General features: G+C 42.4%; 1 protein-coding gene across 4 annotated transcripts; it reads left to right on the forward strand.

Annotated features, from left to right (window-relative positions):
• The first annotated feature begins 1,186 nt into the window (after window positions 1-1,186).
• LOC106741374 (probable ubiquitin carboxyl-terminal hydrolase FAF-X) lies at window positions 1,187-19,490 on the forward strand. Of its 4 annotated transcripts, none has more exons than XM_014613301.1 (31): window positions 1,188-1,313; window positions 2,422-2,426; window positions 2,482-2,634; window positions 2,878-3,142; window positions 3,296-3,521; window positions 3,616-3,750; window positions 3,831-3,987; window positions 4,070-4,393; window positions 4,612-4,869; window positions 5,125-5,223; window positions 5,302-5,576; window positions 5,664-5,865; window positions 5,956-6,285; window positions 6,454-6,788; window positions 6,871-7,111; window positions 7,205-7,342; window positions 7,411-7,680; window positions 8,476-10,229; window positions 10,502-10,675; window positions 10,743-10,884; window positions 11,116-11,420; window positions 12,118-12,368; window positions 12,464-12,639; window positions 12,717-12,913; window positions 13,472-13,599; window positions 14,119-14,300; window positions 14,770-15,035; window positions 15,118-15,347; window positions 15,532-15,734; window positions 15,818-16,143; window positions 16,527-19,490. In XM_014613301.1, the coding sequence occupies exons 3-31, from the start codon at window positions 2,569-2,571 to the stop codon at window positions 16,672-16,674; spliced, it is 7,803 nt and encodes a 2,600-aa protein (XP_014468787.1). In that variant the 5' UTR covers window positions 1,188-1,313; window positions 2,422-2,426; window positions 2,482-2,568; the 3' UTR covers window positions 16,675-19,490. The 4 variants fall into 4 exon arrangements, with proteins under 4 accessions (XP_014468789.1, XP_014468787.1, XP_014468788.1 ...); XM_014613302.1 differs by having other exon boundaries at window positions 2,529-2,634; XM_014613303.1 differs by having other exon boundaries at window positions 1,187-1,313; window positions 2,422-2,634; window positions 14,134-14,300; window positions 16,527-16,674.
• The last annotated feature ends 8,304 nt before the right edge of the window (window positions 19,491-27,794 follow it).

The raw sequence follows: 27,794 nt of genomic DNA on the forward strand, positions 1-27,794 counted from the left end.
TTCCAAAAGAAGAGAGAAAGAGAGCTAACATTTATAGTACAGTGGTAAATTTTGCATTTAAGGTTTCTGAGCTTAACACCCTGCATACTATTATCTGAGGTTGCTTTCTGCACTTGAAAATTGCAAACTTTAGACAAAGTATTGGTCGCTATAACTTTCTGAAGAAATTTTCAAAAAAATACGTGTAAACTCAAATACTTATTTCTCATTAAAATTGCATTACATTTCTTAAATATTGTTACATTGATAATACTCAATGTTCTATGATGTTAATTAATTTCCATATATACTTATAGGAATTCAAGTTACAATTCTTTTTATTATTATTATTACATCATGAAATCATATATATACATATAAAATTCTTATGCAGCTTCACTAAAAGAGATTGAAAAAATATACATATAATTAGTGTAATCACTAAGCACGCAACGATTGGCTCATTAGGTTCCCCCCCCCCCCCAAAAAAAAAAAAAAANTGAGCCGAAGTGAAGATATTTGTAGCAGCAAGAAATTACATTACAGAGTACATACAGAAGTTATGTATCTTCAATCACATATATCTATATATAAACAAGCAGCGTAATTACAAATGTTATGTACAGTGGAAATGAGATTTATCCTAATAAATTATTAAAGAAAAGAACATTTTTAGTCTCGTACGTATAGTTGGAGACTAACATTTCAGAAATGAGAATTCCGTACAACCTTGTTGCATCTCAAACGAATTTAACGCGGCGTGAGATAAAGGGTACAATTCGCCCTTTGCTCGAGTAATCCGGGTGGCTGAAGAATGAAAAAAAACATACTCGTTTCGAATTCTGCGAGTCTTCGGGAACGCGTTCCTCGCTACTGCGCCGTAACTATCCGCAGTGGCGGTGTTTCGCGCCGAGTTCTCCTGTAGATTCGCTCCGTCCGCTGTACTTGGCACACCTCTCCCGAAACAACGAGAATAAAGATCCATTTTCCGGCGGATGAGACGCCGAAATCGAGCGCACCGGAGTTGTGAAAACGCGAGTCAACGATAACTCGGCCGACCGTTCGCGACCGGCCGGGCGCCGCTTGAACGTTTTCGCGCGACAACGAACACCGACGACGACATCGGCGGCAGCAGCGGCGACGGTGGTGCAGCGAAGGGAGGGGACTCCGTCGTTGCCATCATTCACCGCCCCCACTCCTCCCCCTCGCTCGCGACAGCTCGGATGCTACCGCAGCGCCGCGACAGTCGTGTTTACAGATTCGCCAGTTGAGTTCCGTAACGTCACGTCAAAAAAGTGCAACACACGAATTTCTACAACGTTTACTATGTAAAGGTGCGTTCCCCGGTGACGGAGGCGCGACCCCGGCGAGCGAACGCGGTGCGGCACCGCCGTAGGCGCGGCCGGAGCCTCCCCGCGTGGTCGGGGCCGTTTATCGGGCCGAAATATCGGCGCTTTTGTTAATACACGGCAGTGCCAATCGTTAGGATAGTCGCCATTTTGTCCGGAGAGGTAGCCCGGTCGGAGGCGAACGGGGCGAAAATAGGCGCTGCCTGGACCCGCGAGGATCGTCGCGGATCGCTCAGGTACCCTCGGCCGGTGAGCGACCACCGTTCCCCGCTGCTCGCTCGCCCGCGGGAGTCGGTGCCTCCCGACGACGCTCCGCTCGCTGCCCACCGAGTCGCCGAGTTGTTGCAGCGCACATACATACCCCAGCTCGCTCGTTCGCTCGCTCTCTCTCCTCGCGGCCCGACGACCTCCCTTGTCCGCCAAGGCGTACGCATGTTCTCTCGACGCGGCGGCACGGCCGACTTCCCCGGCGTCCTCGAGGCGCACCCACCTCGAACGAGCGCCGACCGGCACGGCCGCTCCCTGCTCCACGGCGGTTGACAGCTCGCTGCGTGCGACGGGGATGCGGCAGGAGCCGACGCACCGTGCTCGCGTGAGATCCCGAGATCGCGGCCGACGCCGTCGATCCGGCCCTCCCCCCTCCCCCCTTCGACCAACGTCCGAGTATAATACGCGTCGCTCTCCCCGAGTCGTTGCACGGAAGCCGTAGCGCTGTCACGCGATCCGCCGAGCGTGCCACCCGGCCGGGACTGCGTCGAGAGTACATCCGGACGCGTGCCGCGATTCGTCGCGCCGATAGGCATCCGCGGCGTCTTATCCGGAGCGATGACTGTATCATCGGTCTATGGATATATCGTCGTCCGGATATATCGCGAACTGTCACTCGCCGTAACTTATGCGTTCGGGGGGGAAAAAAGCACTTATGTAACCGCGTGGCCGTCGCGTAGTTCGCGGATAATTTAAATTGTCACCGTACCTTGGATTTGGGATTAATTTACTGCGTCGTCTTTGCCATACTTTGTTACGTTGTTTGACCGCATGTCGATCGCTGAGGAGGGTGTCGTACAAAGTACCTTTCCTTTCTCTGTTTCAGATAATGTAGGTATAGTTTATTAACACAAGGCCTTTAGAATATAATTATATTTAATGTCAGTGTATAAGCTGGATGCTTGTTATTGGTGGTGTAATCATTGGACCAAGAGATATTGAGACAGTCGAGGTGTAGCAAAGAACGTGCAAAATGACGATTGCCACAAGGGGCCAGGGAGTTGGCATAGACCCCCCCGACAGCCAGCAAAATACACAGGTAACTGTGAACTCGGAGGTAACGTGACGGAAGAAGATGTTTGAAAGATATCTTGGTTACTTCCGGCTAACTCTGTTCCTTTCAGCTGAATTGGCTGCACTTGTTCAAGAAAATTACACTGAAGCGTGAAAATCTCACATATGTGCTTCAATATGTATATAAATTTTCCGAACTAGCAGCCACTTCAGCTAAAAGGAACAGATCGATTGAGTGAGATGGGGTAAAAACATTTCCCTCCTGCAGATGCACAGTCCACCAGGTCCGCAACAATTGGCTGATACAATGTCGGGACTCCAACTCACAGAGAATGTGGTACAAACCGAATGCAGCAATGATGCTATCACTTCAATGGAGGATAGCAATCAGCTTCATGGGGAGCCTGATTTCCCTGTTTCCAAACTTAATATGCTTCATGAGAAAATATCTAGTCCACGATGGGTTGTACCAGTTCTACCCGAACAAGAATTAGAGTGCCTGTTACAAGCCAGTATCGATCTTTGTAAAAAAGGTTATGTATTATTCTGTATTATTCCCCTCGATTTTCAAAATAACTACTTACCCGTCGACCATTTTATTTTTTGTAACATCACGATTAGACATCTTGATTACATATGGGAGCACTTATTTCGAGATGCGCTAACTTGTGCTTGCCACTTTTCAGGAATTGATGTACAAAGCGAGGCGTGTCAACGCTTTTTTCGAGAAGGTCTCACAATCTCATTTACCAAGATATTAACGGATGATGCAGTAAACAGTTGGAAGTTAAATATTCACAATTGTATTAATGCTAACTGTGGACGTTTGGTGGAACTATGTGTCCTGAAATTAGACGAGGATTGGTTTCCTCTACTTGATTTACTGGCCATGGTTTTTAATCCTAGTAACAAGTGAGTAGATCTCTCATGTGCCCTTGCTGTTGATCCTGCACGTGAGTTCTTTCTTATGTGACCATATTATATATATGGACGATTTTGCTTTCAGATTTCACACATTTAATGCAGTAAGAGTTTCAGAAACTGTTCCTCCTGGTAGTGACATTCCTGATGAGGAACTCTTCGCTCGTCCGCCACAGGACTCGCGAAGCCCTCGTGGTTGGCTGGTAGATCTTATAAACAGGTATCTTTGACGGCCATTTTTGTTCATGCTCGAATATTTTCCTCTTCGATATTGATTAATATATCGAACCTCTATTACAGATTCGGAAGTCTCAATGGATTCGAAATTTTGCTCTCTAGATTTCAGAGCGGACGTAATTTAACAGTGCCAGTTATTTACGCTTTAATCAGACCGTTTGGCTTATGTTATGAACTTTTGACTGTTCACACAATAGTTAAATATCTGATGCCTATTGTCGTGAGTATCCCTCTTGAACTTTTATCATTTATCTCCGATATATATGTTACCTGAGTGCAAAGAACATTTTTCACACAAACAGGAAATGGTACCTCTTATTTTGAATAATTTGACTGACGATGAGTTGAAGAAAGAAGCAAAAAATGAATCAAAAAACGATGCAATATCAGCCATAATCAAAGCTGCTAAATGCTTGGTATCGCGCGTACCTCATCAGGAGGAGATGATAAAAAACTTGGAAATACTGAGACTGAAAATGATATTGAGACTCTTACAAATTTCTTCGTTTAATGGAAAGATGAATGCTTTAAATGAGGTTAATAAAGTAATATCTAGTGTTAGTTATCACCAACATCGTAATACAATAGTGGAGGAGGAGGAGTGGCTCACAGCAGAACGTATGGCAGTAAGTCTCGCTTGAAAATCAATAATGTATAATTGCACCTCGCCTGAATACGATAATTTCCGAGGCGCGCCTTTAAAATATTTTTCTCATGTAATGTCTAAATTTAAATATCTGGAACAACACACGAAATATCACTCGATTATTATCACGAGTTAATAACCGTATCTTGAATTTTGCGGAGATATCTCTATCTTAAGGAGTATTTACTTGTGATGCAGAAATGGATCAAGGACAACGGGGTGTTGGAAATCGTACTGAGGGATTCGTTACATCAACCGCAATATGTAGAGAAACTGGAGAAAATCTTACGCTTTATTATTAAGGAACGTGCTCTTACGTTAGAAGACTTAGACGCTGTTTGGGCGGCACAGGCTGGGAAACACGAGGCCATCGTGAAGAACGTTCATGACTTGTTGGCCAAATTAGCCTGGGATTTTAGTCCTGAACAACTTGATCATCTATTTGAGTGTTTTCAGGTACTTGTATATCGCGGTAGCTTAAGGCCTTTGCACGTTAACAAATTTTTAGTTGTAATTCCATAAGAAAAAATTGACCAATCACCATCGATTATTCTTTAAGCGCAAGGAGAATAATTAATTGTGATTGGTCAATTATCTCACGGATTTACAGCTACTAGAAAATTTTCTGCGTGCAGAAGCCTCTAGCAATATTAAACTTACGTTGAATAGTGAGTATTTATTTATGCATCGATCGATGTGGAATTATTCTAGACAAGTTGGAGGACCGCCAACAAGAAGCAACGGGAGAAACTATTAGAATTGATTAGAAGACTCGCGGAGGATGATAAAGATGGTGTTATGGCGCACAAGGTTCGACGATCTTGAAATAGACAGAATTCGCATGCGTGTCCCAGGAGTCTTCGGAACACTAATTTACCCTGTTGTTAGGTATTAACACTCTTCTGGACTTTGGCTCATTCTGATGAGGTCCCCACGGAAATCATGGATCAGGCGCTGAATGCTCACGTGAAGATTCTTGATTACTCATGCTCACAAGAAAGGGATGCGCAAAAGACAATCTGGCTGGATAAGTGCGTGGAGGAGTTGAAGAACGGTGATAAGTGGGCCCTTCCAGCGTTGAAGCAAATTCGCGAGATATGTTGCCTTTACGAACCAAATCCCAATATGGGTCATAGTCAACGTGGCCATCACTTGCATTACAGGTACGACAATGGTATACATCGTACGCCCGGCCTTGTGCGTATACATTGTCTATTCAATGTTAATTTGATTCTTTATCATTGTCACAGGCAAGAAGTAATAGAGCGTTTACAAAGTGAACATTCGGTAGTCATACTTGTAACAAATAGTTTAACAAATTATATGGATAAAGTGCGACAGCTGGTGAGGGAAAATCCTGAAATCGACGCAAACACTTTCATGCCTGACGGCCGATACAATCACATTATGCAGATACAAGAGAGATTGAATTTCTTGCGCTTCTTACTGAAGGTACGTTTCAGCTCTCTCGGAATGAAGCAAGTAAGAATCAATCTATATATCAATAAATGCGTGGGTAAAACATGGCGTTACTTTCCGTAGGACGGACAGCTGTGGTTGTGCGCGGATCAGGCAGACCAAATTTGGCAATGTTTAGCCGAGCAAGGTGTATTTGTTTCGGATCGTGAGGTCTGCTTCAAGTGGTTCTCCAAGCTGATGGGAGAAGAGTCCGATCTGGATCCAGCGATATACAAGAACTTTTTTCAAAATAACATACTGCAGCTAGATCCGACATTGCTTACAGAAAGCGGCATTAAGTGTTACGAGAGATTTTTTAAAGCTGTTAATTCTAAGGAAGGAAAATTGAAACTGAAACGCAGAACGTTTCTCATGGACGATGTGGATCTAATCGGGACCGACTACTTGTGGAGAGTACGTATAAATACAGGAATTGCAATATCTCGTTGATTTAAATGTGCTTTTATTTTCTCTCTCTTTCTAACTTCACGTGTGTGTATTTTACGCCTCTTTTGTTTTCCATTTCTCTTTAGTTCTTTTTGTATGCGTGTTTGTGCAGTAGAGATCTTATTTGTCCATTAGGTAGTAACTAACAGCCCTGAGGAGATAGCGAACAGAGCCATAGAACTGTTAAAGGAGGTGAACACTAATCTAGGACCGCGATTGCAATCGTCCGTTCTGGCATTTCACGAGACACATATAGCCGAATGTATGGACAGACTGAAAGCTCATTATGATACCGTAACGGTTCTTAACCGAGTGTACTTGGACGGGAGGGAGGAACGCGAGGAGCAAGTGACAAATAAGATTAAAGTGGAAGCCATGAAAATGTGTCGTGTTATGAAGGTTCTGCAGGAATACATAAACGAGTGCGACACAGCTTTCCCAGGGGAACGGAAGATATTACCGTTACACAGGTATACGATCACGTTATTAACGCGAGTTTTTTTTTTTTTACCATACGATGCAGATGAGTGCAGCGTCTCGTTCCGATTACAGAGCGGCTCGTGGGAAGCATCTGTCTCTCGTCATACGATTCGCAAATCCTGGCCGAACCGTCGATGACATAGACATTTTCACGCATAGTAACGACACCTTAGCTTCACTGAGACGTCAGATATTGCGCAGAATCAAAGCTGCGCCGTCGACCGTTAAACTCGACTTATTCATTAACGGAGAGTCCTTAGAACAGTCCGATGATAGGAAACTGCTTTCCCAGATACCACTGAGAGACAAAATGGTGAGTATCAATAGAGGAAGGTCCGAGACTTCCACACAACAAGTGCGAAAGATACAAAGAATGGGGGTGAGACTTGTGAACGTTCTTGTCTAGTTATTGTCGGCGAAGCTCAGTCAAGTGAACAGCAATATGCCGAGCTCACCGGACAGCAGCTCAGATAGCTCCACTAGTTCTCCGCATCATCCGTACGACGGGCCGAACGTAGAAGCGGAGAATAGTTTGCCTGGTGTGGTAAGTGGAGGTTCCTGCAGATTCGATTGTCGCCGACTCATCGTTCTAATCGCGCGGCTTCGTTGCAGGTAATGTCGCAGCGATCGCAGTATGCGACATTTTTCTTTCAATTGGCGGATCTCGGCTGTACCCTTCAGCATTCGCAGTTGCGCGACGGTGCGCGGAATCTCCTGCAATTGGTGCCGCCGGACACCTTCACTGTAACGAGATTACAGTGGTTGTTTGATCATTGCAAGGACGAAGAAGCTTTACAGAACCCCCAGAATAACGAGCAGAATACGACGGTAGATTCTCTATTTTTTACTGCAAGTCCTAGCCAAGTTTTATACAATTTAGAGGTGAGTAGGATTTCGTCGATCGTAGCGCTTTAACGCTTAGACTGCCCAGCCTTGGCTGCGAACGTAAACCGCCTGAAGTCACAACCGTGCAGTCGTGCATAGAAAGGTCGCAACGTTATTCTTTCGACGAGTTTCATGCATCTCGTATCCGATAGGAAAATGTATCTCCTGAGTTTAACTAAGAAACAGATTCTCCAATTGGATACGGGATACGTTCTGTAACTTATCCAAAAAGTGTCGCAACTTTTTTGTCCACGATGTTACTAACGGGGTTAGAATACAAAATAAACAATGCGTCCAATGAATGAATGATTGAATCTACTTCTACTTTTTCAATCATATTCTATATCTTCTGTGTTATTTAATGGAAATGTTCTCAAAATACATATATATATATATATATATATATATAACAACTACGACTATGCATATATTGTTTTCTAAAATATCACGAAAAATATATGTCAGGTCATTTTATAAAAATGATAAATATATTATAAAGTAATAAATAAAAGCAATATATATAAATAACATATAAAATAAATACATAGATAATAATAAATATATAATGTTAATTTTTTTTTTTTGTTTTTTATTTACATCAGCATATGTTGAACAATGATATTTTATCGTTTTTACACTCGATATATTTTTTACAAATAGTTCATAAAATTATGCCTGTTTCAATTATTGAAACGGTCACCTATGTGCGGGCGACATGGCGGTCTAAGTGTTAATGAATGAATCTCATTCTCGTGCGAACATGTTGAAAAACGTTCTCTCTTTTGTCCGCAGGTGTTGTACACTTTGTTAATGCCGGCTCTCGATCCTACGTCCGAGAGAGCGTTTGAATTTCAATTTAATTTCATAAAAAGCGGCGAGGCGGGTGTCATCCTGGATATGCTGACGAAAAACAGGTTCTTGCCGAATGCGGACGAGACGACGAAGCGGTCCGCGTACCTGACCGTGCTGAGACTATGCAAGCTCCTGCTGACGGTGCTGGGTAACGTGATGGCGTGCGTGTTGGACGAGGTTCAGCAGACGGGCAGCCCGGAGAATCACGATAACAACGTCAACAATCGCGGCCCGGTGGCGGTGCTGAAGCAGGCGCTCCAGAGCGTGCCCAATCAGAGCACCGAATACATGCTGAGAAGCGTGGCGGCAAAACTGGCGCAGCACTTGGCGCATCGGATGTTGTCGGTGGGGCCCGACGCCGACCGGTGCCGGCAGCTGTTTATGCAGGCCCTCTCGTGGGAATTGCCGGATGTGGCCACTATACGTGCCATAATTAGACTAGCATGGGCCGCGTCCACGGGCAACCTGAACAACATCAACGCGTCGAACGAGGCCCTCCACTCGATGCACGAGGCCAACCAGAAGGAGCAGAGAAACCCCGACAACAACGACGTCCTCGTGTGCAAAGAGGCGCTCGAAGTGTTGACGATCACCCTCGTGCTGAATCCGACCGCGCCGGAGACCCTGTCGAGAGAGAAGATCTGGCATACCTTCCTGATAGATCTCGTGCTGCTGAGCACGTCGAGGGCCATCAGACTCGCCGCCGCCGAGCAATTTTATCTAATATCGACGTGGTGCAGCAGCGGACACCAGCCGCTACTGGTCACCATAACGCTCCTCTTCACCGTTCTGAACACTACCGTCATGGAAAACGCGAAGCAGAGCCACGAGTACTTCCAGCTTCTGTGCCGATTGCTGAACTACGCGCATGCGTCGAGCTGCCCTCTCACGAGCGCGGAGACGTTGCTGAACGTCGAGATCGCTTGGCTGAAGAAGGTCCGGGACAACGTGAAGGAGACCGGTGAGAGTCAGGTGGACGAAGCCGTGCTCGAAGGCCACCTCGGCCTGACGAAGGAACTGCTGGCATTCCTGCCACCCAGCCAGAAGTACGAGCTCGGCTCCGACGAGAAGCATGGGGTGAACCTGATCAAGGAATTGGTCGAGGACTTTGTGTTCCCGGCCTCCCGCCTCATGCTGCAGCTTCGCAGCACCGGCGAGCTGAGCGCCTCGCAGGCCTGTCCTGTGTGCACCACTGCTCAGTCGACCAGCGCCGCGTTCGACCTGCTCGTAGGCCTCTGCGTAGGCTGTGTACCCAACATGAAACTTCTAGTCACAATGCTCACCGACATGTTCTACTCCGAGAAGGACGAGCCGCTGGTTGAGTGGGATTACCTGCCGCCGGTGGGCCTCAGGCCGCTCAAAGGCTTCGTAGGCTTGAAGAACGCAGGAGCTACCTGCTACATGAACTCAGTATTACAGCAGTTGTACATGGTGGAGAGCATCAGGGTCGGGCTCCTGTCGGCGGAGGGCGCTGCGACCGACCTGAACGAGGACTTCTCGGGCGAGGAGAGGATCGAGGGTGAGCAGACGATCGAGACGAACGACAACGACACGAACGAAGAGAAATGCGGCGCTGACGAGTCCAGGAAGGAGTATAACATCGGCATCCTGAAGCAGGTTCAAGCGATATTCGGTCATCTGGCTTACAGTAAACTGCAATATTATATACCGAGAGGACTGTGGAAACATTTCAAGTAAGAATAAGTGTCGTTTGATTTTACCCGTTGAGAACAAGGTTAGGAGTTAAGGTTTTCTTTTAAGCGACTCAGTTTTACCAATGTGAACTTTGTATTTTATTACATTTTTGTTATATATTGTTATTTATTATTATTATTTTTATTGTATATTTTCTTATCCTTTTTTTATTATATATTTTATATTTGGTTTTCTGAAAATTTAATGAGAAAGTGGTGTCGTGAAGAGCTAAAGAGTTGAAGAGCTCCTTTCAGTGACACGATTGTTACAGACTTCAAGGGGAGCCCGTAAACCTGAGAGAACAGCAGGACGCGGTAGAATTCTTCATGAGTCTAGTGGAGAGCCTAGACGAGGCGCTGAAAGCCTTGGGGCACGAGCAAATAATGGGCAAGATTCTTGGTGGCTCGTATAGCGACCAGAAAATCTGCAAAGGTTGCCCTCATAGGTACCTTCTTAGTTCTTACATTCTGCTTTCTTCGGTAGACTGTAATACCACATTACATTATCTTCAGATATTCCAAAGAGGAGCCGTTCAGTGTGATAAGCGTGGATATACGAAACCACAGTAATTTATTGGATTCTCTTGAACAATACGTAAAGGGAGAGCTGCTGGAAGGAGCAGACGCCTATCACTGTGATAAATGTAACAAAAAGGTATGACACAAAGGCGACAAATCGGTCATCACTCGAAGGTAGTACGTCTCCTCGCGTATGTGCAACTGATCCTTCGAAAGTAGTATTACAAAGCCCAAATCGTGCTGAAAATAAAAGGAAACCTAATAGAAATGACTTTTATCTAGCAAATGTCGCGAATGGATCTCTTGTACATTTTGTATGCGATTGCTCAAATTATTTATCTATATATTATATTTTACACACACTCAGGTCGTGACAGTGAAGAGGTTGTGCGTGAAAAAACTGCCACCCATCTTAGCGATTCAATTGAAAAGGTTTGAATATGACTTCGAACGTGTATGCGCTATCAAATTCAACGATTATTTCGAGTTCCCGCGAGATCTGGACATGGAACCGTATACTGTCTCCGGTTTAGCCAAACTGGAGGGAGAAGTCATAGACTGCGACTACGAGGAGTCAGTAAAAGGAACGTGCACGAAGTATCAATTAACTGGCATAGTGGTGCACAGTGGCCAGGCTAGCGGTGGCCATTATTATTCCTACATTCTGCACAGGTACTTCAAACGTGAAATATACACTTATAATTGACACTCTCTAAATTTCTCGGGGTGAAATTCCACTCGAAAGATAGAGTGACAGCCGAATCACTCGTATTCGAGCGACTTTCCGCTCGTACAGAGTGAATTTCCCACAATCGGAATCGTCGAGTGAATATTTTCACTCGAAACTGAAGCGCGAATTTGATTTCTTGCATCTGATTTAATCACGGGAGCAAATTTACTCTAATCGATTGAAACATTGGTCGCGCTCAGCAGAACGTTTATTTTATAACTGTTGGAAGTTTCCTGTACTGACATTGGATTATTCCTCCAGATCGAAAAGAATAATAATAGCATAAAATAATTTTTTTTTTTTAATTCGTTTGAACTTGCACTATATATAGATTTAAAAAATGATTACTGGCATAATTAACGTAATTACTGATTCAATTAGAAAATGATTGACCATTTGGGAGCTGAGATATTCGCATCAAAAGATAACAAGCACGTATATATATTTTTCTTAATTTCGTGCTAAAAATTAATACTTATTACTTAGATAGTTACTTAGATAGAACAAAGATGGTTGAGTAAAGTTATAGGGAGATATTTTTTTTAAGTAAATAATAAACTTATGTAGAGGTCTTTTAAAATGCCACCACTGAAAATCCGGCACTCCACGATACAACTACCTTAATCGATAATGTTACAGGCAAAATGATGGTACCGCCAAATGGTACAAGTTCGATGACGGCGATGTGACGGAGTGTAAGATGGAGGAAGAGGAGGAAATGAAGTCCCAATGCTTCGGCGGCGATTATCTAGGAGAGGTGTTTGATCATATGCTCAAGCGGATGAGCTATCGTAAACAGAAGCGATGGTGGAATGCGTACATGTTATTTTATACAAGACTAGATGTAGAAGAGAATTCTCTAATGAAGAGTGTAAATGAATTGTCATTGTGTAAGTATACATCGAAGAGAGGCCTCGCGAGATTTCGACTCGGCCGATCGTTCTCCGCTCTGCTCTCATCTCGTTGCTCGTACTCTTTTTTTCAGATACGAAACTAGGAGTTATGAAAATGCCACCAGCGATAGAGTACAGTGTGCGAAAGCAGAATATAAAATTTATGCACAACCGAAACCAATTTAGCGCGGAGTACTTTCAGTTCATCAAGAAACTGGTGTCCTGCAATCCGCATAACATCGGTAGACAAAATCTGAACGAGAAACTCGTAAGTTTCTGCCGTGAGGGCGCACGCAAGAAGCAAGGACGGGTCCTCGTTTAATAAACGTGATTCTCGCATTCTAGAACCCCGAGATGGAGGAACTTTCGATGCTGTCGATTCAGTTAGCGTCGAGATTCCTTTTCTACACAGGTTTTCATACCAAGAAAACGTTACGCGGTACGGCAACGGATTGGTACGATATCGTGTGCCACCATCTGCGTAGCAGCAAAGCAGTGCGTTCTTGGTTCGCCAATGAAGTGCTATTTAACCATCCTCACAGGTATCGGATCTTTCTTCTCGTATGAGTACACAGTGTGTAAACAAAGAAAAAGGTTTCTTCGGATTTAGTATATATGTTTGTTTGACTTGGATATCGTTTAATATAAAGAATAATTTAATGTCAAATATCATTTTGTTTGAACGTAAATGTTTCACTAAGATAAACTATATTGTCTGATAGATAAAACAGTACAGTTTAAAGGAAATATTTCGTTTTCAATTAAAAAAAATATATGCTTTTATTATATATTAAATATTGTCTCACTGAAACGAGGAAATTCTTTAATATTGTTATAACGTTGCTTCTTTTAAATAATTTATTACTCGTGACAACCAATGCAATGTTTGAATGAAAATACAAAAAAAATATATTATTTGATGTAAAGATATTTATTGATTGAGAAACCAAACAGTCTTATTTGTTGAATCAAACATTTGTTTGCTCTACTCCAAAGAACAAGTTTGTTTCAATTAAAGAAATTCTATCGAATCCCAAAAAATCTTTTTTTCTGTGAAATATATCTGCGTTTCGGTAGCTAATAATCCACGTCGTCCGTAGATTTTGCGAGTACCTCCTCAGCTGTCCCAGTACGGAAGTACGAACGGCTTTCCTGAAAATTCTGGTATTTCTCGCGCACGCTTCTCTACAGGACGGTCCATGTGCGCCGCCCAGCCTAAATGCGCCGAGTGAGTAGTGGAACGTAGCACAGAAATACACGACCACTGAAATATAAATATACTAGAAAAGGCATTGCTATATAACACTTATGGATGGAAAACGTACCTGAAGCCCGGTTTTCCATCCATTGGCTATCTTGTAGTTTAAACTTAAACTGATGATAATGCAAAAATTGTATTTTTCATGGTTAATCTTTAAACTGATGTTTTTGTAGTAAACTTTTAAAACTCAACGATTAACCTTGATTAGAAGAAGAGAATTTTTATGTTATCATGAGGTTGAGGTGAAACCACAAGTTAACAAGAAAATGAAAAACTAGGACTGAGAAAAAAAGATATTTAGAGCAATCTATCTCTTAGTCATGTTTAAAACTTTTTTTTTAAGAGAGCGACGCATATGACAAAGAGAAGATGTCCTGAAGTCGATTTCTCTGTCAGTTTCACTTTTCTAGACCCAATGTCTCTTCCAGTATGGATATATTTCAGTGCGCACGGCACGAACATTCATGATACACCGCATAACAATAGTGTCGATATTTTCAGCCATACTCCTGGATCCGGTGGCGACGCTCAGCGATCACCTGTTACATGCGGTGCTCTCGTTACTCCACCGTGAAATCTCGGATCACGGGCGTCACCTACCAAACTACTTCTCCCTATTTCATGCATACGCTTCGCTTGGTCTCGCCGAGAAGGCGCAATTGCTTAAGGTAAAAAGAGAGATGGTCCGTGTGTTAAGGTAGTTGATACGTCAATTGGAAAAGTTGTTTTCCGTATTCTTCTGTATTTTTCACATTTTTATGTAGCGATTGGAGATACTTCAAGTGTCTATAATTATTATAGATACTTTTTAGATTATATATTATAGATACTTATAGATTTTCAGATAGACTATACTTTTTAGATCTTAGATTATAGATACTTATAGATACTTATTTAACCATTTTTTAAAAAGATACTTAACCAAGAAGCACAAAAGGAAATATAACGTCAAATCCTTACAGTTTGATTGTGTTTCGATTGATGTTCTGTTAAAATTTGAAAAAGGATTCCTAAGAAAATAAATTTACAGTCCAGTTACCTTAAATATCACGACAATAACATCGCCGTCGTAACGTATCGCGCCAGAAGCAGGATCGGACAGGCGTCTAATTTTGTCGTACGTTCCTTTCATTGCAGCTGAATGTACCCGTGACATTCATGTTGGTCGCGATCGACGAGGGGCCGGGTCCTACCATCAAGTATCAGTATCCCGAATTGACGAAGTTGCATCAGGTGGTCAGTATGCTGATACGATGTTGCGACGTGTCGTCGAAGACGCACTCGAGCCACACGCAGTCGCGCGCGGAACCCTTACCAAATCCGTACGGGGATCCCGCGTGTCAGTCGGAGTACCTTATGCCCATCCAGCCGCAAGCAGCTGACATACTGTTCATTCGCACCAGGTAAGAGAGAGAATTCACTTCGAACGGTCGATTACTGATACGAGACGAGAGGGGGTTTTCACGATTCTCTCTCGTCCGCCAGTTACATCAAGAAAGTGATCGAAGACGCGAACGTGACCGAAGACTCGGTCAAGCTGCTGCAATACTGTTGCTGGGAGAATCCCCATTTGTCACGGACGGTGCTTTACGAGTTGTTGTGGCAAATAGGATTCGCTTATACCCACGAGCTGAGACATCACACGGATCTGCTGCTGGCGATATTACTGATGGAAGACTCGTGGCAGACGCACCGTGTCCACAACGCGCTCAAGGGTGAGTCTCTGGCGGTGTGTGACTAAGCGTGTTGTGATACTATAAAAGTGTCGGTACTAATATTGAAACGAGTATTTAATTGAGGATATCGATATTATTAGTGATGCTAATATCAGAACCAAAATATCAATATCGACCTTGGTATGTTAAAACGCTGGAATATACAAAGTCGTGCGTTCTTCAGGACTCCCGGAGGATCGGGAAGGTTTGTTCGATACGATAACGCGAAGTAAAAATCACTATCAGAAGAGGGCTTACCAGTGTATCAAGTGTATGGTGCAGCTCTTCAGCAAGTGCAGACCTGCGCATCAGCTATTGCACCACAGCCCGGACCTAAAGAGGAAATGGAGCCAAGCCATAGATTGGCTTCACGACGAACTCGACAAAGTACGTGACGGAAATGAAGAAAACTGATTCATGCGATATTTCTGTAACGTCGACGGCGAATATTTCTGACCAATCATTTTCAGAGACCATATGCTTCTACGGCGCCCTACACACACGCGTACAACAATTGGTCTCCGACGGCACAGTCTAACGATTCCGCAAATGGCTACGTCCTCGAGCGTAGCAACAGTGCGAGGAAAACGTTAGAACGGGCGTGCGAATTGTGTCCGGACGAGGAGCCGGAAGTCGAGGAGACGAGCGAGGAGTGCGCGGAAGAAGCCGAGAAATGTCAACATACGTCTCAAGTAATCTCGAAGTATCAATTTATCAACCCATCGAAGCTTCAAGCATCTGAGCGATTCCGAACCAAGAAGCGAAACAACAGAAGCTTAGGATGGGCATCTATGGAGTAAGTGTCGATGGTGAAAAAATATATTTTGAAGATATTATTTTGGAAACTATTTTTTTAAAACACCAAATCAATTATATGTTTCTAGTTTAATAACGAAAATAATTATCTCTAAGTTCTTCACAAAGGAAGTTCTAATTTAGAATTTACATAATATATTTTAAAGATATTTTTTAAACACCGAAACAATTTATAATATTTCTACTATAAATTGACAGCCGTAAAGTATTTTTAAGTTCTTTATAAAAACGTTCCAATTTAGAATTTACATGCGCAAATATTTGGAACGTTGAATTTTCATTTCATCATAAACTCTCGACTGGATAGAAGCAAGGCTGGTGGTGTGTCGGACGACTGTTAATCCGTTCGGTCGCTCTTTGCAGTTACCCTGACTTTAGCGTAATCCAACAAATGCAAGAAGAACAGCAGCCTCAGCCGGGCCCTTCCCCAGTTCACACGCCCCACTTAGCACATCAGCTGCATAGCCCGCAAAACTGTGAGTCGTCACAAAGTACCAGCCAGGATCCATAATGAACGCTGAATACTGACGTTCTGCCAAGTTGCTGCCTCAGTGAAACGATTTCGGAATACTTAGATATTACTGCGCCAGCAGCTTGGTGCCGGGCGGTAGCAGCACATGTACAGATATAACAAGTGAGGGTTTGTTTCTTTTTTTTTCTTTTTTTTAGCGATCGGTCTTTAACGAACTCATGCTAATCTCTTAGTTTCACTGTGGTTAGTTACTTTCATAATATGACGCGCTATGAATGTTCGAATTGCAATGAGAGGAAACGGAAATGGGAGAGACGATTCCGACTGAGAACTGAATTTAACGCATGCTGGTTGAGGCAATCGATTCTCGACTCGATGTTTCTTTTCTCTCCTTATATAATCTCCATCTACCGTCATTTATTCTGTTCCTTTTACCCCGACGGCTGTTTGGCTTCCAATTCTAAAGAAATGACAATTCGAAGAGGAACACGTTCTCGCCATCGAGTGATCGATAAAGCTAATAAAAGTAATATAGCTGAAAGTTTATTTTCATTTGCCTCGATTACATGCATGTGAATTCAAAGCTTAGGAGTACCATAAGATTGTATAAATGTATAGTGAGTAGTGTTACGGAATCCCGTTCTCTGCCGACTAGAAGACAAAAGTATAAATCATAATTTTCCGTATGCCTATGTAAATTTGTTACTAATAAAAAAAAAGAAGAAGAAGAAGTTAAAATGGAACTTTCTAATGATCGAGAGATACGACACTGAGAGGGAAAAAAAGTAAAAAAAAAGGAAGGAAAGAAAGAGAGAGAGAGAGAGAGAGAGAGCGAGCGAGCGAGCGAGAGAGAGAGAGAGAGAGAGAGAAAAAGAGAGTGGGCTAATACGTTCTCATCTCATTCAGAGAAAGCACAGTTATCGAAGCTATGCTCTAACATATATAAATATTGTAGCTATGCTTATATACATAGCTATACATAGCTTTTGCTATTTAGTCTTTTAACAACAATAAAAAAAAGAAGAATCTTTCTTGTACTTAATAATCTCGAGCATTCTGGAAGAAAGACACTTATCGGCGGCCTGCCGTGCTGCTAATAAATCTCAACATATGCCAATGATGCCTCCTATTGTGCTTTCTTTCAGTTCGACCGATTTGAAAGAGTTGTGCCTTCGACATTGTGCGACTCCATTGTACTTTTAGGTAGATATTTAAGAATCAAGTTGTTGCTTCAAATTTGATTGCTTATATTTCGCTTGTTGAGTTGACTATGGGGGAAAAGAAAGGAAACAAACGGGGAAGGAAGGGAGGAAGCTGGAAGATTGGACAGGAAACGCGCGATATTCGATAAGAGAAATATATCGTCGACGAGAGATCGACCGTCGGAGCGTATTTCGGAGCCCGAAACGAGGTTGCGGCGGGCATCACTCTAATTTCATCATGACCACGTTAAAACACGTTAAAGCACGACATCGAGTTGCCGTTTACTCGGTTATGGGCAAATATCGCGTAATCGAAACCGAAAAAGAAAAATAAAACAAAGGAAAAAACAAAAGAAGAAGTGACACTGGCCCCATCCGGAGTCCAAATTTTTACGAAGAAAAGGAATTGAAGCAAGCGTGACGAGATATAGTGACGCGAGGAGAATACAGAGCAAACAAATACTAGTTTATATCGTTGTACAATACACGATCCACATCGTTGATAGAGCTGTGGTCTTTTCGCAAAAGGAAAAAGAAGAAGAAGAAAAGAATTGTGCAAACGGTTCGTGATCATCCATCGATTATTATACGCGATCGAAACTGTAGAGACGCGGATGTTGTTTCCTGAATAATCGTCCCCCGGCGTAATAAACGACGTAACGGGCGGGCATTCTACGAGAGGACGTGACTATGCGACCAACGACTCTCGAATTTATGAACTGGCCATAGCTCTGACTTATTTAAATAACGTGTGTTATATAGATATATATTATATAAAAGTAATCTTATAAAAGAAGAAAAAAAAAGAGAAATAAGGTCACATGTAACGTGGAAATAAGCGGCGAGCCGTGTGTGTATACATAGGATTTCGTGCGAAAAACCAACGACTATGTCAAGACACCAGGAAAAAAAATCGACATATTGATTATTATTGTTCGTATTTATCGAATAACCGAAGTTAAACACAGTGTACCAAATTATATAATAGCTTCTATCAGTTTAATAATAATGGTACCTAATCTTACTCAGATATGTACATATACAACCGCTTTTTATATGTGATAAAAAAATTATTATATTCCTATTATACATTGAGATTTAGAGAAAAAAAAAACGCTATTGTAAATCCTGGTTTTTGTACACAGACTGTATGCTAAGTTCATTTTTGTTATAACACGAGAAATGTAGTCTATAATTATTTAATATTTAATTGTATCTCACTGAATAAGCGTATAATATCATGTATGATACTTGGTTTCTTTTCTTTTTTAACTACTTATCTGAGAGAAAGAGAGGGAGAGAAAATGAACAAGAGAGAGAGAGAGAGAGAGAGAGAGAGAGAGAGAGAGAGAGAGAGAGAGAGACCGGTCTCAAACTGGAAGTGTCATGATACTAGTGTCATTTATCTTATGCGTGGTAGAGATAAGGAAGACACGAGATGTGACTGGGCATATTGTTCTAATTAATGATAATTCCTAAGGTCGGAGTATTGTTTTCGTCATCAAATGAGATAGCGCTCGATGTCGCCGTAAAAAAAGAACGAGAAGAAATACGCAAAAGGCGGTAGTGATTGCGACGGGATGTCATTTTCTCGCGTACGCAGTCAGCTATTGAAAGCGGTATGATATCTCACTCGGATCTCCGACAGGTACAGAAACACGTGGGTCGCCTCACGTGCTAGTTTACGAAAACGATAACACGGCAATTGACGGAAATTTATCTTCTTCACCGTGTTACGTAACTTCGGTGGATATGCGTAACCCTGAAGAATTAAAATCCCAAAATTTGAGAACTGGGACAACATTCCGAAACATTACGATCCCGAAAATTGAATAGTAGGATAGTTTTTCTTTAAAAAAGCGATTAAAATCGTACTGTCAAAGTCGAGGAAAGATTAAGAATAACAAATTCGGACAAAATGAAGATTACGTATCACTAAATGGTATTTCCAAGTCACTTTTAAGGAAATATTGTAAATTAATCGAAATCTTATCATAAATTAAAAAAAAAAAAATACAATTAGAACCACAAATATTCACACTTGAGCTTTGAACGAAATAAATTTTATGTACTTTGCTTAACACATATATTACTAATTTATTGATTAATTTTCATAGTAAAATGACTTTGTCACTTGGAACGTTCACTTATAACTTTGCGAGACAACTTCATTTTCTGCCATTATTTCGGGAGATTGTCTTGTTATTCGGTTTTCGGAATTAACTTTTCGGGATATTGCTCTACTTTCTGAATTTCGGTACTTTTTTCGGTTACACGCATGACCACCCTGACATCGGAGAGACCGAGTTCGCGCCGATATCGTACTGATTCCGATCCCGGTTGTACGCGACACGAGAAAAGAAAGGAGAGAACGGGGATCGTGCACAATCTTTACAGCGTGTGCATGGTGTGTGCATGTGTGTGTGTGTGTGTGTGTGCGTATGTCTGCACGCGTGTATGTGATCCCAACACGGGTGAAAAAACCGAAGAAAAATTCAATTCGCTATTAGTACGTTGCATATGTCGGCGGAGGTAGCCGTTTGCGATGTCACATTTGTTTTCAAGAGTACGAGGGTCGTCGGACAGAAATCAAAAGGCTCAAAGGCAAATGCGTGGACTGTTGTATCGCTCGTGCACCACAGCTTGCTGTAAAAGCAAACTCGTCGTAAGAGATGAAGAGAAAAGCAAGCAAGCAAAAGAGAGAGAGAGAGAGAGAGAATCTGCATGCGGATCACACGCGAAATCGGAAGTAGCGTCGTCGTCGTTCTTGGGATCTTACGCAGTTAACAGTCTCGTAAACTCGTGTGTAGCAGAGAAAAACGAAAAACGAAAAACGGACAAAAAAAGATTTCTCTATCATCGATGTCTCTTTAGTTCTAGTTCTAAAGGTAATATTTTATGTATTTAGCGCGAATGACGCTCTAGTCAGTAAAATTATGAATAAACGAGAGGAGATTAATAGCTTCGTTCATTTTTAATGGGACGCTGTGGGAATGCTTCTCGGGGCGAATGCCAGTGCAGATCAATGATAACGACGATGATGATGATGATGATGATGCGTTAGACGATGCATCCGTCAAACGCGCCAAGATTAACGTCGGCAACAACACACGCCGTCGTCCTCGTCGTCACTTTCACGCGTCTCGTTACCAGCCCGTCGCGCCGAGCGTTTCCGCCGACTTCGACGCGCTCTCCGCGATTCTCATTTGCCTTTGACGTGTAATGGACGTGCGTAAGAGGGACATGGTCACTTGTAACTACCTCGACAGACGGTCAATGTATTTGCGCCAATGCGTTTTCGCTTCGCTTTAAACCCTCGAGCGGATCCCGCCTCGCGTTAGGGCACACGACCGCGCGCGCTGGTGCATCGAGTGCATTACCGTCGTTGCGTTTTATCCCTCAGCAAGGGATAATGGGCTTTTTCTTTCTTTTTATTCCTAATGAGATTTTCTTTTCTACCTCTCCGGACGGCATAATTTTCCGAAAGGCGTCTGAGAGACGTCTAAGAAATATATAGGACGTCCTTTGGATGGTAGACGTTAAGACATCTTTTAGAAATTTGTGCTGTCTGTCTTCGTGGTCATTGCGTTGACAATGTTTTAAGGAAGGGAGGAAAGGAGGGGAGAGTAAAAACGTGCGCTGGGATTTCGTTTTACCTCGTTTCGTCGAGCACACGTGTACTTTGTGCATCAGCGCGACTTCCCGAGCCGCTGATATATCACCTATGAAGCTATTTAGTTAGTTACCACCTAAGGAACGAATAGGATTTACCGTACAGCATTGCTCGCGAGAAAGAGATAGAGAGAGAGAGTCGGCGTCCGAGCTGAAGAGCTCGCCATGGTTGTCGAAAAACCGGGTCTCAAGTTACACCCGGTGTTTAACCCTGAGAGTAACATTCGCGATTTAGGCGCTGAAATAACATCGTGAAGTAGGTCTCTCAGGCCTCTTCACAAGAAAAATTGCGAAAACACTTTTTTTTTCGTCTTTTATGAGTTATTAAGTTTATTAACAATTCTTATTTAAATGCATATTTTGTCTTTGTAGACTGGTTATATCTAGGAAACCAGTTATCTTATTCGATCGAACCAATAATAGGTCATATAAACTCAACTTTTTTTCTTAATAGAAGAAGTAATAGAAGAATAGGAATGAACTATACCCGCGAGGGAAAAAATTTCTTATATATAATTATATATAGAATATGTCCATGTATATATGAATATATAATTACACACATATATATATAATCATATACAACTATCATCACACTATCACTTCAATCATATACACTATCACTTCACCCACGCACACACATGCATACACAAAATTATATATTTTTATATATGCACACATTCTATATATGACACACCTTATCATTATATATAATAATATAAAATTATATATAGTTATACTTATTATATATACTATATAATTTTATATATATATCGAAAATTTTGTTCCCGGTTAACATCTTGTACAAAAGAGAGGCAAGAAGCGAAAGAAGAGGCTTGATGTGTTACTGTCAGGGTTAATCTATACGATTTTGCCGTGCGCCGACCGTCATCGGGCCAGTCTGTTTTCAGGCGTGATCCTTACCAAAGTCGAATACCAGAAAAACATACGTTTCTCAATGCATATTGCACCCTTTTTATTCGCCGGCCATTCGCGCTGTACGTTTTTTACATTTGTGTAAACACATCTTTTTATACGTGGCATCGTAGAGATGTTTTAGATAACGAGCGCCGATCGGGGGGGGGGGGGGGAACGATCGCGNGGCGGTACTTTTTTAATACTAACTGAGATGTCTGTCCGTTGCGGAATTATCACATTTATCCACTCGCCCCTTTCGCTGCGACGCGTGTGTGCATGCGTGCGTGTGTGTGTGTGTGTGTGCGTATGCAGGAGTGCTTTATCTCGAAACGCGCGCCCGCATACTTTTAAGAGCTTCACGAGCGAAGGAGAGAAATTGTGCGCAGTAAGATAGAGTCCTTTCTCTTTTTCTCGAGAAGACGAACTTGTATCGTGTGTAACGTTTTCAGGACGCTTCTCTATTTAGGGAAAATCCAATCAGGCAGCGTCAACTTTGACGAAATATGTTTTCGCCGACAATATTTTGTCCTCTCTTTTTTTTTTTTTCGGTGCGTTCTAAGACGGGACTTTTCCTATCATAGGAAAGGAGATACACCGATGATTGGATTCCAATCGGATGGACTGATATGCGTGAGAGCGAGAGAAAGAGAGATACGTACGATTTATAGTTAAATGTACATTTAAAATTCCTGCGAATTGCATCACCCAATTGCTGGATGTATGCAAACAGGTTTGTCCCGTGTTCACGCTCAGTTTCTACGCTTCCTTCACACGAAACCAAATACGTATATCGCTCTGGAAAGCGAGAAAAGGTGACAGGAAACGTGACACGTGTACGAACCTGGCCCGTACCAAATGACTTAATAAATCCCGAAGTTGTGTCTCGACGCGAATCGGATCGCGTCACAGCGAAAGAGTTGAAGGAGGTTCACCGGTGCGGTGTGTACGGTCAATGTAAACGCGATAATAATCTGAACCCTAGTTCGCACTGTTGCACCACTGTTAAGGCCATTGCACGTACAAAAGTTTTGATCGTAACCGTGAGACCGTAAGTTTTCAATTCGCGTACGATCAAATGGAGCAACGCAAAGTGAAAATTCGTAATCGTACGGTCATAAAAGACCGTCATAAAATTTCCGCCACGTTCGAATTTTACGATTAACGCCTAATGATCAATCAATAAGAAGGCAGTTTCATGTCGTTGATAAATCAGAAATTACTAGAAAGCGGGTTCCACATCCCACACGTGATGACAGTACTAAGAATTGCTGAGAACGGACGTCAGATTTGATGACCACGGTTGCCTTACGGTTGCAACTGAAACCTTTTCACGCGTAAAGGCCTTTAATTGCGACAGACGTGCAAGAGATATTTGTGTCGCGCGTAACCTGTGATGGTGTCCGGTCTTTTTTTTGCGTTTTCGTTGCTGCATGTCGTTGCTTGCTTAGCCTTCCTTCGCCTTGATATTTGCCCGAGCGATCACTCTGTGGAAATCCGTCATTCCGCAAATTAATTCAACCGATGCCGCAGCAGCTGCACACACGAGACTCGATTAGAAAGTATGAGACGAACGATAACGCGCAGAACGATCATCGAGACGTACGAGATGTCATTGAGGAGAGACGCGTTTCATTAATTGACGGCGAGGGCCCTCAGTAGAATTGTCGATTTACGATTTTAAGACAATGTTTTACGCCCTCAATCTTTATCTCGAATCATTTATTTACTTTTTCTTTATCATACAACGGTTTGTCATCAATTACAAGCAGAACGGCTTTTTAGTTTAAGACTTGAGGCATGAAACATTGTATTAAACCGATCAGTCGTTCTGCTAAGACTCTGGCTTGTAATTTCAAAATGATGTTTCATGCCCTGAATCTTCGTCTAAATTATCATTTTTACTTTCCCTTCTTTATTATATATCTCTGTTTATTATCAATCGCAAACGAGATCGACTCTTTAGTTAAAATCTCCAGAGACGCGAGACGATCGCGCTACTACGCGCTACATAAGACGAAGACTTAAAGCGTAACTATTAAATAAACATTTTCCTGAACCGATAAGTCAGCCATTCTGCTCAGGCCTCAATAACACTGAATAATTAAATAGCACACGGCACGACCGAAGGAGGGGAGGCCCATGCGATTCGAAAGCACCTTGGGCGATCGAGAAGTATCGTATTAGGATTGGGCTGAATTAACATTAGCGAAATACCGAGAGCAATTGTCGCTTACGTGAGATCCACGAGTGCGAGGATGCACGGCATGCGATAGCGAAAGAGGGTCGACGATCTAGAGAAGACGGAGGGAAAGGCTGATGTGTAAAATTAACGCGGCCGCCAGGAACGTCCGAGCGACGTCTCGGAGATGTCGAAAGGACGCCGATCTCCCGGACGATCCTTGGATTTCTGCGCTGTCCGCGATCTCGAAGTAACGGAGCACTGACATGCCAAACACCGATTTCCCTTTCGTGTCTGAGGCTCTTCTCGCCCTCCTCTCTCTCTCTCTCTCTCTCTCATTCGATATACGGGGAAGAATGAGGAGAATATGAAGTCTGATAAATTCTGAGAGAGAGAGAGAAAGAGAGAAAGGAAGGGATCCGTGTTTCGCGCGTGACGCAATTTTGACTCGATCGTCGAATCTGCCGCGATAAATACCGCGGACGAAGAGTTTCTCGCTCAGCTCCGCGCTGAACGATGTCAACGAAAACACGGGAAAAGAAATCACAGGACTTTCCAAAGCGATTCCTCGGCGGGTTTCGCGGAGGAGCCGGGGAGAACGTTTCGCGAGCGTCCTGGGTTCGAGATACTTCTCCGGGTATCTCAAACGAGCGAGAGATCTCGGGCCGAGTCGTTCGGTGATTTATTGTGCTGGTATCTCGAACGCGCAACAGTCGAGGTAGCAGCGAACACGTTGACACGAGTAAGCCGGCTCGCTCGCGACGTTCTCGCGGGATCCCTCTCGTCCCCACGTCACGAATCATCGGTTGTTTCGCGGTGAAACACAACGACGAGCGTTACGCGTTCCGGGTGAAGAAACTACGAGGCTCACGTCAAATTCCCGCTCACGCTCTCGTCCTCGAGCACTTCCCGGATCCCCGCTGAGCGAAACGAGGTCCCAAGAGACGCTCCGAGGAAGAGCGACTCGAGCCAAGACCCGTAAGGGCGCGAAATCTCGGGGTTCGATCGACCGATCGATCCCGGGGAGTCCTTCCGGACGTCTTTGTCTGTGTGTCCTCAGTTCGCGCTGTCCGAGGGCAAGGGGAAGGGCGAAAGGACGGCGAGACTTGTCGTCCATGCGACTGGCACCTAAAAGTAACAAAAAGAAAAAAAAAAGGAGAAAAACAATAAAAACATAGAGATAAAAGAGCGCTCAGGTCGCCCTACGCGCTACATATCCGTTTAAATGGCGCATTTATGCAGGCATTTTTTCATTTTACAACTCGTCGGACTGGTAACCAACTCGCCAACCGATCCTGCGACCCTTCCACGCCGCCGACCCGCGCGATTATTTATGGTCCCTCGCAGACTTTCGATATACATATATTATATATATATATATATAAATATAATATAAGTATAATTATATATTAAGATTGTATATTCTCTTAATTAGATGCAACGTGCTGGCGTGCGCGCGCGGTCGCTGGGTGGTTTGAACTTAGAGAGGACAGAACGCACGACACACAGATACACACGTACACACGTGTACAACGCATGAAATACACACGGACACACACACACGTATAAAAATATTTACACACACATATGTACGGGGGGTTGCGGGCGACGGTTTGCCAATTTTCGCGGGGGGCTTTCACTTACGAACGGGCGACACCCATACGTCCTGCGTGTTTCCGCAGTAAGGAGACCTCTGCCGCCTCCGAAATCTTTTGTGTATTATTTCTAACAGAATGTAATAAAGTACAGTTTAAACAGACGATCGTTCCCTTTTCCTTCTCTTTTTCCTTTTGCGCGAACGAAACGCGAACATTGAGGAATCCGAAGATCGTTTCAGCGAAGTGAGCGGAGCGCACCTTCAGTTTTGAAAAAATCAAAGATCCAAAATCGCTTTGCCGTCGGTCTCTTCTGCAAGAATATAAGATTTGTCGAAACTACTCTTTCAGCTCCTCCGACTCGTGAAAGGATTGAGCGTTGTCAATTCACCGGCTCGACAGTGGTGGAAGATAATCGACGTATTCATGCGTAATGCGCGCTTATAAATGAACAGATCTTAAACTAAAATGGTTTTATCAGTTATACGGTTAAAAATAAGAACCAAGATAATATATGACTATATAATCGTATATGTGCATAACGAAAACATACTGTTGTTTATAAATTATATGCAAATGCAATCGAAATAAATGCTTCTGGCTACTTGCGCTTCTGACAGCACATGATATGGACATTTAATTAAGTGACATAACATCATTTTTTTCGTATAGACATATATGATCATACATGTAACCACATATATGGGCAAAATTCATGTATGATTTAATATAATTATATATAATCATTTTTTCCCGGGTTGTTATCCAGAAAATAATTGTTTAGTCTTTGTGAATAATATATGTTAAATTCTAAGTAGAGAATAAATAATAGATATTATGTGTACATACATGCATATTTACTGCATTTTCCGAGTTTATTTATTTCATTCATATGTGTGAATAATATTCAAAATACCAGTGTAACAGCAGACATAGGTATCAGCAATTTACTTTTTGTTACACTTAACCTTCTAACGGTAAAGGTGAGATCAGATTGACCCCACAGCTTCATTTATTTTTTTTTTTGCAGCGTACACATGCTGTTTCTCTTCTTGAAGAATATTTCGTGTTATTATTTATTTCTTTTATCCATTTTGTACATTGATTACATGGAAAATGAACAAAATAGAAAATAGGGTCAAATCCAACTTTACTTTCCTGAATACATTGAAAATCCACCTTGTCATTAGAGGGTTAAAATTGTATATTGTCATAAACATTGCTTTATAACGCAAAGTATAGTGGTAGTACCATATGACTTCAGAAAAGCTGAATATTTGATATAAATTACTGTTTCTTTTTCAAGCTAATCATATAAAATTAATAAATATAATAATATTCATGGCATTGAAATAGTTATCACAGTATTGGCTTTCCTATCACATGGCATTTCCACTTATTTCACAAGAAACATTTGTTATAACACTTTTATATGTTATTATACCATAGAAAAGTGCATCACATATATATATGTATATATATGTGTATGTATGTATGTATGTATGTATGTATGTATATATGTATGTGTGTGTGTGTGTAATATATATATACAAAATATAGTACATATATATAAAACACTAGTTCTGTGATACT

This window comes from Dinoponera quadriceps, unplaced genomic scaffold (genome assembly GCF_001313825.1).
Source record: "Dinoponera quadriceps isolate SergipeBrazil2010 unplaced genomic scaffold, ASM131382v1 scaffold405, whole genome shotgun sequence".
NCBI lineage: Eukaryota > Metazoa > Arthropoda > Insecta > Hymenoptera > Formicidae > Dinoponera > Dinoponera quadriceps.

Excerpts from the sequence above, each read along its gene's own strand:
- LOC106741374 (XM_014613301.1), top strand. The coding sequence starts at position 2,569 with ATGACGATTGCCACAAGGGGCCAGGGAGTTGGCATAGACCCCCCCGAC. Across the intron at positions 12,640-12,716 it reads AAAATCTGAACGAGAAACTC|AACCCCGAGATGGAGGAACT; the intron begins GTAAGTTTCTGC and ends CTCGCATTCTAG. Across the intron at positions 16,144-16,526 it reads TTAGGATGGGCATCTATGGA|TTACCCTGACTTTAGCGTAA; the intron begins GTAAGTGTCGAT and ends CGCTCTTTGCAG.